This window comes from Amblyomma americanum, chromosome 5 (genome assembly GCF_052857255.1).
Source record: "Amblyomma americanum isolate KBUSLIRL-KWMA chromosome 5, ASM5285725v1, whole genome shotgun sequence".
NCBI classification, from domain to species: Eukaryota; Metazoa; Arthropoda; class Arachnida; order Ixodida; family Ixodidae; genus Amblyomma; species Amblyomma americanum.
In genome coordinates, this window is record NC_135501.1 from 152967755 (window position 1) to 152978991 (window position 11237).

Here is an 11237-nt window from a genome sequence, read left to right on the forward strand (position 1 = left end):
CCAAACCAGCCACTTGACATCACATGACCGGTAGCCTGACGATGACTTCATGGTCACGTGTTTTGGAAACCACAATACGAGTCACGCAATAATGACGTCACCTCGTAATGTATTATGACCACGGTATGGTCCTTGTGTGTTAAACTAACACGACACCGCTCACGCCAACAAAGAGCCACTGAAAGCTTCACTGCAGAACGGTTACCACTATGTAACGTGAGATTCACCAACAGCTGTTGAGATATTTTCGTTTCAAGACATGTTGAGGTGAAGGATTCGCGGGCAAAATGTGTAAGTACAGTTATAGATCAGTGATTTTATATTTTTTAGACATACTCGCTCTTTTCAGCAGCGCTTTTTCTCTGCAATTTTTCGGAATCATGAAGGAGGCCTTGTGATCGGAGAAGTGTGGGATGAACTGTTCGAAGTGATCGATCAATGCCTGATTCTGGAAGATGAAGTCTATGCGTGTGCTTCGGTAGGTCATCACAGTAGTCGTAGGAGTCGCGAGCGCAAGGTACACGGCTGTCACCTGTGACGTCACTGGATTTGGACCACTCAGCGCGATGCGCTACCATGCCGCGTTCCAGTGACGTCAGGAGAGACATAAGCGGAACCCTTCTAGTTCATCCAAGGTAACCCTCTCCGGGTGATTACTGTGTTTACCATCCTCCGGTTACGGTGACTACTATTTCTAGTATGACGACTACACTGGGAACACAGCGACTACGATGGAAGTGGCTGTAGTAAAGCAGGTGGTGTGTCCTCAGGTTTGGTCAGTGAGGCGCACAGGGCCGCTCATGGAGCGTTCGTTTTATCGCATTGATACGACAAACTGCAGTTTATAGCATTCGTGAAAGGACTCCGCACCCGACAGAGAAGGCATTTGTACGCAAAAAGCGCAAAGGAGTCGCCTGAAGCACGAAACACCTGTGTTTATCCGTGTCTGAAAGCGCGCGCGGCTGCCAACTGGTTCCTAAATATGGCCGTTGGGGCAACGAAAGCTATTAGCATTTAATTTCATCTCTACAACATAGAGGGCGCTGCTCTGCCACAGCTCATGGCAGCCAAATAAAATTAAGAGTACAGTGCGACTGTTACTTGGTCCGGTGTCAAAATTCGCATACTCATAATTACTCGTACGCATCAGTACACAAAGTTTACCATACAAAGACACCTTACGAAGTCAAAAGACCGCAACGCATTCACTAGGTCCACTTTTTATTCAGTTCGAACCAACAAGCTTTCGTAGCGTGGTCTGCGCGTGCTCGTGTTGAAGTGCCAGCGCCTGTGACGCGAGCTACCACCGAAGCTGTCTTGTAGTAGCTTTCGCGTCTATTCCATGGATACCTGGTTGCATCCGTGAAGACTGTTTTCTAATTTGGCTAAGTACCTCTCCACATAATCTGCCTGCGCTAGTCTCCTGGCCGCGTGGAGATTTGGGCCCATGTTTTTCGGAATGGGATTGACCTGCACGGTTTTACGGATCTCGTCGGGTATATCGGCGGATCGATCGAGATGCCCCCTTGGGTCGCGACACAACCTTGTCGGGAGCGCTCTTCCTGCAGCCGTGTTTCTGAGTCATTGCAGCTGTGCTTCGTGCTGTGCTTCTGCCAGCTCCACAAATGTGTTGCTGATTCCAAGCTGTAGCAGCTTCTCATTCGATGTGTTTCTTGGTAGGTGGAGTGCCGTCTTGTAGGCCTTCCTTAGGATTGTCTCTGCCTGTTCCGTTTCGCTTTTGATCATGGGGTGGTATGGCAGCGAGTAGATGACCCTACTGACTACGAGGCTTCTTGCTAATTTTAGCGTGTCTTCTTCTTTCATTCCATGTCTTCGGGTTGGAGGCTCTGGTTATCATTCTGCCTACCTGTTCAGCCGACTTGCCGAGCAGGCAGTGTGTGTAGCTGCATTTCCTAATTGCTTGCAGCCGCATCCCTAGGACTCTATGTTTTTCTCCGGGATGTTTAGCCCCTCTAGTTTCACTTCGAGCGGCGCGTCGGTGGGATGTCTTCCTAACCTCAATAGTTCGGACTTTTCTGTAGAGCAGGCTAGTCCTCTTTTCTTCACGTATCTTTCACACTGAGTGCGGAGCAGTTGCCGGCTCACCAGTTGCGAGCTCGCCGCCCAAAGGGCAATGATGCAGCACGCAAGCGAAGCAGCGCGACTCGGTGGAGCCCTGGACTAAGGGCCCAACCCTGCGTTGAAGGTCAAGAGTCTGCAGCGATGAAGAAGACCGAACGCTAAACCCTTAATGAACCAAAAGATTCTCTCTCTCTCTCCTTAATGCTATCGCGTTATAATAGGGCGACGTCACCACACGGCAATAGGACGAACAAAGAAAGTCAAGCAACGCCATTGCACAGTCTTTTAAAAGCTCTTTCACTACCAACTCCTTTTTCCGTCGCTGCGTCACCCGCTGCGGTGGCTCAGTTGTTAGGGCACTCTGCTACTGATCCGGCGTACCAGGGTTCGGACCGACCGCGGCTGCCGCTTGTCGATGGAGGCGAAACGCAAAGGCACCCGTGTGCTGCGCGATGTCAGTGCACGTTAAAGGTACTCACGTGGTCGAAAATATTCTGCAGCCGTCCACTACGGCGCCTGTTTTCTTCTCTCTGTCCCTCCTTCATTACTTCCCTTATGGCGCGGTTCAGGTGTCCGCATAGATGAGACAGGTACTGCGCCATTTCGCTTCTACAAGAACGAAGTTTCATTTTAATTTTTTCACGGCGTAGTTGAGGTGTTCCCCGATATGTGGCACATTACTACAACTTTCCTTTAAATACACAACGCTGACGCACAACGGCCAAATCGAGGAGCAGCGTCACTGCAGCACATTAGAGATCTCCGAGTGGCGTATGGGCTATTTTAGAGGCTCCGAGAGATTTGTCCAACGGGCAAGACATCGCGCTGAACGGGCGATGGTGTTTCGTGGATTCCCTGGAAGCGCTGCAACATGCTGTCGCTAAAGCGTCCTCCAGTTTTTTCGCATTTAGATACGCTAAATCAGCTGCCACTTTTTTCTGCACCGCTGGAGTTTCAATAAAAAAACCTAGCACACACCGCTGCTTTTCTCGTAATTACGCTAGTAAGGCTTTCGCCTTAAAACAAAGAGCTAATTAAAAAGGTCATTTTGCAAGCGCCAAGTTCGCAAGTATTGCATTTCGCTCAGGCGGAAGGCGGCACACATCAAAAAAGGACGCACTTCTCTTTCAGGGGGTTCATCTCAGAGCCGACTTCGCACCCGAAGGCATCGACGAATGATTCCGAGTTCACAACAGCAGCGTTACACTCGTCGGAGTGGACATCACTTCCGTCGCGCCGGCAGGCCACGTGACAAGCAGTCAGGTAGAAGACCTGATACTTTGAGAAGTGCTCCATGCCTTTTATGGAGACCACACGGCCGACACCGTGGAGGCTGTCGGCAAGAAGCTCCATGGCCACTGCCGCAGGGAACCAGCGTCGCTCCTCTACGGTGCCGCAGCGCCTTTTCTTTTGAATCTCGCCATGAAAGTCGAGTGGCGAAGACTCCGACCACACACTCACACCGTAGGCCAGCGAGCGAACGAGCTGGGCGGCCATGAGGAAGCCAAGGCCCCCAAGCGCCATGACCTTGGTGCCACCCTTGTAGAAGAGCGGTGGCGCGAACGACGCCGGCGACACGACCAACGAGTGGGTTAGCGGGTCGTAGTAGACTAAGGTGTTCGCCAGGGTCCTCCTCATGACCGCGGGAAGCTGGTAGCGCAGGCTTGCGTTCAAAGATCGAAGTGACTCCCGAGTAGCGAGCCAGGTTCGGAAGAACACAGTCCTGATTTTTGGGCCGGCCCCGAAAAGTTCGAACACTTCCTTCGTGTCCAGGAGAACCTGTTCTGAGCCGAAACTAAGCCTGACACTTTTGATGTGCTCGGCGGCACTAAGCTTCGCTTCACGACTCAGAGTCGTTGAGGAATCAATCTTCGCGACCACCAGCCTCTTGACGTCGTCAAACTGGCCCGCAACGTTGGCGCGTTCCTCGTCTTTGAGTCGCTTGTTCGCGTCGGCTCTCAGCAGGACGCCGTGGGTGGCCTCGACCTCTAAGGCGCACAACAATGCGTGCGCGACCGGAGCCACCTTGAAACCCGGCAGGGCCCTAATAAGATCCGTGCAAGCGAGGAAGCAAGCGTACTGGCTGATGAGCCAAAGAAGCGCTTCATTGAGAACTGCTTTCCTTGAGTCGAAAGCTCGAACGAGGGCGTCCAGGAGGCTTTGGTGAGTTGCGACAACCCGGTCGGTCTCGTTAATGGCTGGAGTTACATCGAATGCCTTGCGGAAGGACGGCAACCAGCCCTCTGATGACGATAGCCGCGGCAAATCGTTGACGGATAGGACCACCGGGTCTTCGTGACTGGCGTCGGTGGAATCCAGGAAGTCAGACAACACGCTCATAACTGCGTCACGAATCTCTTCCTTGGTGAAAGTGAAGTGCACCCCGGTGACTGAAGGCATGTTTTGCCAGGCCAGATCGTAAAGGCCATGTGCGACGACCGCCTTCTGGAGGGCGAGCACAACTTCCAACAAGTCTGAGGGGAATATGTAAATGAAGCGCTTCCCGCCTTCTCCCTCTGGCAGCAACGCCACGTTGAACAGAATCGGCAAGTGCCAGTTGACAGCGAATCCGATGAGTTTGTCAAGGGGATCTCTCACCTTGGCCTCTTTTGAGTTGAGGAACTGGCGTAACGCGCGCAGGCTGTCCATCGAGTCCTCCTGCGAACGGTCTACGCAGCGGTTTATCATCTTCAGAGCGCTCGCGGCTTCTGGCACGAGTGGCTCTTGTGATGACCTCTGCAGCAGATCCCTCGAGTAAGCGTATTCGACATCCATCAGCACACTCACCGAGGCCTCGTCCTTGGTCCTCCACGCAGAGCACACGTAGGCAGCGAAGTCGTCGCAGGGCTTAAAGCGCGGGTTCAGGCGGCTAGCCACGTCGTAGGCGTGCTTCAGACAGTCCTCGGAGTCGCAGATGGTCACGTCGCTAATGTAAATGTCACCACGCAGCGCCAGTTTTATGAGGATTAAGATGGCTGCCCCTCCAAGAAGCAACGCAAGGGATCCGATAATGATGAACCTTGTCACGTTCCTTTTTTTGGCAGGAGGTCGTGGACTGGAGTCTTGCGAAGCCTGCGCCAAGACATACGGCCATAACTGGTCGGTGAATGCAAGCAATAGTGCGGGCAGCGGTCACCACAAGTCACTTCTGTTTTAGACTGTGATAACATGTAAGCAACATCACATTTCCTATACACAAGGTCTAGTATTGTCACGTGGATGAGAAGACAGACATGGATATGTCTTGGCATACCTTGGCAGGATCTCAAGTGTTTATTCATGTCGCTTTACGCTAGTTTGGTCATCTAATGGGCTCGATCCAACTCAAACTCATACAGGGCGGGCTGAATACATCCCATGAACTTACTAAGACCCACAAATAATTTGGACCCACTCCGAGTAAGGATTCACCCGGCGTCCGCCATTCGTTACAACTCACGGCCCATCTGGGTTCCCTCATTTCGATCCAAAACGCATCTGGAATCATTTACGTTCACTCTCTCATTTTGACTCGTGACTCGTCACTCACTCTCAATTTTTTTTGGTCGACTCACTGTTTTTGACTCTCGACTTATCTGGACACACTCATATCGACTCACCATTCATCTGGACTCGCTCATTTAGACCTGTGACTAATTTGGCCTCAATCACTCATCTCAAGTTTGTTGGCAAAATAAATATAGGCTGGCGGGGAATTCAAACGAGCTTTTATTTTCGATACCTTGTGCTCACAAAGAAAAGAACTAGGCGGTGGCGATAATGTGGCTCAGATGCGTGCCTAAGTCCACGGAGCCACGATGTTTATCCTAAAATTGTGAATTTCGTGATATCGAAAGAGACGTGTGCTGGAGTGAATAGCAATTACATTAACTTCCTGACGAGATGAGTTTGGAGAGGCATTGTGAAAACTGCCAGAAATACAGCACGCCGATAGCGTCCATCATAGACTGAGGGGCTGTGAGACCTTAAGACCCATAAACCAAACCATTATACAGCTTATGCTTTTTCACTTCCATCTGTTAATTCGCATATCACGGAGGAAAGAAATAATTGGGAGGGGCGGGAATTGTTTGAAGGGACCATGAAACGATATTTACTAATAATAATATTTGGTTTTTGGGGAAAGGAAATGGCGTAGTATCTGTCTAATATATTGTTGGACACCTGAACCGCACCGTAAGAGAAGGGATAAGGGAAGCAGTGAAAGAAGAAAGGAAGAAGGAGGTGCTGTAGTGGAGGGCTCCGGAATAATCTCGACCACCTGGGGATCCTAAACGTGCACTGACGTAGCATAGCACGGGTGCCTTAGCGTTTTTCCTCCATAAAAACGCAGCCGCCGCTGTCGGGTTCGAACCCGGGAACTCCGGATCAGTAGTCGAGCGCCCTAACCACTGAGCCACCGCGGCGGGTCCAACAATATTTACTGAGGTTAAAAAAAAGCGCATTGCACGATCGGTATTCCATTGCTCATCACTGCACCGACAAAATATTTAAGCTAGCTTTATTCATATATGCCGAAGATCTCGGTGATTTAAAAGGACACTTCCCCTCTCCCCGTCAACGCAAAGATGCCGCCGCGCTAAAAAATAAATATAGCAAGTCAAGACTGCCCCCCCCCCCACCTCGCCTCGTCCCATCCACGTCATTAGAGCAAGTTCAGTGTGAAGGCTTGATCTGATTCCCAACTCAACGTGAGAGGGGGAGATGCAAGGGTGGCTAAGAGCTGACTGTTTTGGTTTCGCCTGAATCGGGGGCTTCCGTCCCCACCTTTCGGCACAGGACGCCATGCTCCAGCTCACACAGGACATTTTCGACCGCCTCATACCGGACCACACAAAGCTGTGCTCGCCTTGCATCTCTCCAAGGCCTTTGATCGACTAGACCATCAAGTGATCAAGGCGGCGCTCTCCCCCTTGAACATAGGTGAACGTATTCACACCTGTATTCAAGCATTCCTTACTAGCCGTACGGCCGAAATTCACTTCGGTCCCCACACATCCCGCCCATACACCCTAAGTGGGGTTGGCACCCCCAGGGATCTGTTCTCTCCCCTTTTCTCTTCAATGGTACTCTCATCCCCTTGCCGGCAAAATACAAACCATCCCTCACCTTCGGCATGCACTGTATGCTGATGATATCACTCTATGGACCACCCATGGCAGTGACGGAGACAGAGAATACTCTGAAGTCAGCAGCTACCCTCACCCAAGCAAATGCGCGAAGTATCGGACTCTCATGCTCTACGGAGAAGTCGGAGCTCCTCATACTCCGCCCAACAACCCGACACTGCCCCACAGCTCCCATAACCGTGACACTAGAAAACCGGTACATCTCGGAGGTACACACTCTCCGGGCACTGGGCCTCCACATCCAGAACAACGGGAAAAACTCCCTCACCATCCAGAAACTCAAGCAGACGGCGGTGTCGATATCCCACCTAATCCACCGAGTTTGTGGACACCACCGGGGCATGAACGAGCATGACCTATCTCGTCTCATTCATGCCTTCGTCCTCAGCCGCTTTCTCTTCATGCTCCCCTATCTGAAACTCCAGGGCACAAAAATAGCCACCCTGGATGCCATGATCCGAACACAAATTAAGACAGCACTACAGCTACCTCTAAATACCTCACCCGAAAAACTCCTCCAGCTAGGCCTACACAGCACGATAGGAGAGTTTATCGATACCCACCGACAGACACAATCGCGAAAACCACAAATGGCAGACACATCCTACACATCCTTGGTATCAGGACACCATCCACGGATCCCACTCAGCTCCATGTCCCCCGCCACATTCACCGCGAACTACTTATTAAACATTTCCCCAAAAACATGCACCCCATCTACCACGAACCCCCACGCCGTGTTCGCGCACGAGCGCTCCACAAAAACTATGACACCGAACCGGAAACCGTGTGGGTGAATGCCGCATGCACAGGCGAGGACGCGATCGCAAACCATCACGAACCCCTCCCTACAACCGATTGCCACCCTTCACATGTACCCCACTGCCACTTCGGAGGAGGCTGAAGAGGCCGCCATTGCCCTAGCCATCACGCGCACGGGGGCCCGGTATATATTATCGGACTCTAAAACTGTCATACTAAATTTTGTTCCCGGGAGAGTTCACGTCCCTGCATTTCGCATACTGAACTCCGTCGCCGTTCACCCGCCACGCCACATGGAGCTCATATGGGTGCCTGCCCACTGCGGGAATCCCGGAAACGAGACTGCCAACGCTTTAGCCCGAGGTTCTCTCAACCGGTCACCGGCGGCCTCAGATCTGGGGTTCTGACGGGAGCGCCTGAATTGATTCAGTGAACTGACACAGGCCTGCAAAGCCGATCGTCGGCTATACCCTCCACCCCATCCCTCCCTCGGCTATTATCACCAGACACTTTGGAGGTGGCTCCAAACTCGCACCTTACCCTGCCCCTTATAAACGCTCGCGCTATCACCAAGTCCACACAAACCCCTCCTGTACCCTCTGTCACCGCCCCAAAGCCACTCTCAATCATATCCTTTTCCTCTGCCCGGCGGATCCTTCCCCGCGGGGCGTGGAGCACCTTACCACTTGGGAGGCTTGGGAGACCCTACTGCGCTCCGAGGACCCGGCGAAGCAAGCCATCGCCTTGGCACAGGCCGGGCTGCCAGCGTCATGAGCCTCCGGGACATGAAGGTTTGAGTGCATTGGGGCCGTGCGGAGCCCAAGGACCTGCGTGTCCTAAATTCCTCTGTGTCTAATAAAGTTTCCACCACCACCACCACCACCACCACCACCGCTGACTTCGCACAGCACCCGGGCGCCTTAGCGTTTTGCCTCCTTAAAGACGCAGCTGCCGCGGTCGGGTTCGAACCCGGGAACTCCGGATCAGTAGCCGAGCGCCCTAACCTCTGAGCTATCGTGGCGGGTAGAACCACGAGGTCCCAACTATACGATTACGCTGACCTTTTTGCGACGCCTTCTTGACCTTGAAAACCGAGCTTCGATTGGGAACCGAAACCGAAATGAATAACCACGCTCAATAATAATAATAATAATAATAATAATAATAATAATAATAATAATAATAATAATTGTTTTTTTGGGAAAGGAAATGGAAAAGTATCTGTCATATATCGTTGGACACCTGAACCGCGCCATAAGGGAAGGGATAAAGAAGGGAGTGAAAGAACAAGGAAGAAAAAGGTACCCGTAGTAGAGGGCTCCGGAATAATTTCGACCACCTGGGGATCTTTAACGTGCACAGACATCGCACAGCACACGGGCGCCTTAGCGTTTTTCCTCCATAAAAACGCAGCCGCCGCGGTCGGGTTCGAACCCGGGAACTCCGGATCAGTAGCCGAGCGCCCTAACCACTGAGCCACCGCGGCGTGTCCACACTCAATCGCCGGTCATTTTTTCCCGTGTGTTTGCCGCACTCATGCTGACGAGTTTCGGTGAAACGTTGTTGTGTTTCTATCGCGTCCTCTTGATTTTTGGTTTCTTACGAGCATGACTCCTGTCGCCGAAGGAGACCGAAAAGACCTATAACGCATTCACACTTGGGGATTAAATTAACTCGACCACGCTGGACCGAGTCAGCCCATACGCTGAAAGTGTCCTAACTCATGTCAAACTATCCGCTGAAAGTGTCCTAACTAGTATCAAAGACCGCAGGTAGAGCTTACAGACTGTTGGGTCAGGCCGATTCAGCCGAGGAAGAGGGTAGGTTGATTTAACCCGATCCGCAGGACAAGGCGCATGTAAAGCTGTTTTTGAACGAGCATGAGGCACCCTGCTGTAGAAATGGGATTGGAAATGAGAAAGTAAATGCCATTTTGCACTGGCGCCATCTTGCCTTCGAGACGTAGACAGGGTGCCGAAAACTAGGACCATTTTCGCATTGCACTTCTCTGCTCGACGCTGGATCTTGGTGCGGGGGCTTTACCCGCTAAAATTGAGGCCGCGTAAACGCAAAGACGCCGGTTTTGTGCTTGCTAAGCGCAACAACTCGCTCGACTTCTTTGGGTTGAATTAAATCGAGACTATGTTGTTTCTGCTTCTACTGCTGCTGCTGATGATGAGATGGGGTAGCGACATGCTCTTTAAAACGGGTCGGCACCCTTCTCGAGGCGCTCTAGCCGACGTGCTAAGTTCTACAAGAACCACTGTGAGAGGCGTCACTAGGTCCAGCCAGGGAAACCGGTGTGGTAGTCTGGTGCGTCATCCTTCCCCCTCAGAGACCCCATGCATCCCCTCTGTCCGCATGCCGCGGTCCACGCTCATCGCCCTGCGCTGCATCTACACCTCCGCTCTGAGGTGAGACCTGTGCGCCCTTAGTGACGCCTCTGGCAGCTGGGACGTACGACATAAGAGGTGCTTACAATGCTCTCGAGGCCCCGTATGGTCTGCTCGCTCACGGTCAGTAGCCGTTTGCCCTCACGCGAGGGGCCGCCTTTCGGTTGACTGCCTCTGGTGATGCTGGACCTTGAGGGCGGGGTCGGCGGCGAGACCAGAGGGGTCGGGGTGGCGACGCTGGCAGTGCCGCCACTTGCAGACCACCGCGACGACGGCTGCTTCGAGCTTCTCTTTCTAGGCCGCTCAGAAGGCGCCTCCGTGGATGGCGGCAGGTCGGGGCTGCTCGGCGACAAGGGGACGGGACCCGCGGGGACATCGGTGCTTCCGCTCATCGCGCAGTTCTTTCTTCTTCTGCTTCGAGCACGAACAGTGGGGCTCGCGAGCGCGTGCCGCTGCTGCGTGCCGCGCTGTCCATCAGAGGATAAAAAATTTTTGATGATGATAAGTGACGATAATTCTCCCACGTGCCTCACAGAGAGAATTTAGTGGTGAAATGGTCATTCGTAAAACTGAGCAAACTCCGGCTTGTTATTCAGCATTGCGGAATGAAGAAGGTGATGACGATGACAATCACTTGTGGGGATATGTGCCACTGGTCTGTGGTAGACACATATTCATTAAAATACGTGACTCAGGCGGAGCATTCGCCGAGAACGCACTGTAAGGCTAGTATCTCCCGTGCACCGACGTCCACCCGCATCGCATACAAAGGTGTTAAATCCCCGGAGTGGCCAGTCGGGACGACTTGCAAGGCTGGTCAAAGGGGCCAGTTGGTAGTTAATATTTGGAAAAAAAAACAGCGCAACTTAAG

At 52.4% G+C, this 11237-nt stretch overlaps 1 protein-coding gene across 1 annotated transcript; it reads right to left on the minus strand.

The window, feature by feature from the left end:
- Positions 1-3186: 3186 nt before the first annotated feature.
- LOC144134278 (endothelin-converting enzyme 1-like) lies at positions 3187-10758 on the minus strand. Its single transcript, XM_077667227.1, has 2 exons — positions 10453-10758; positions 3187-5154 (listed from the first exon to the last, which is right to left on the minus strand). The coding sequence occupies exons 1-2, from the start codon at positions 10756-10758 to the stop codon at positions 3187-3189; spliced, it is 2274 nt and encodes a 757-aa protein (XP_077523353.1).
- Positions 10759-11237: the final 479 nt, after the last annotated feature.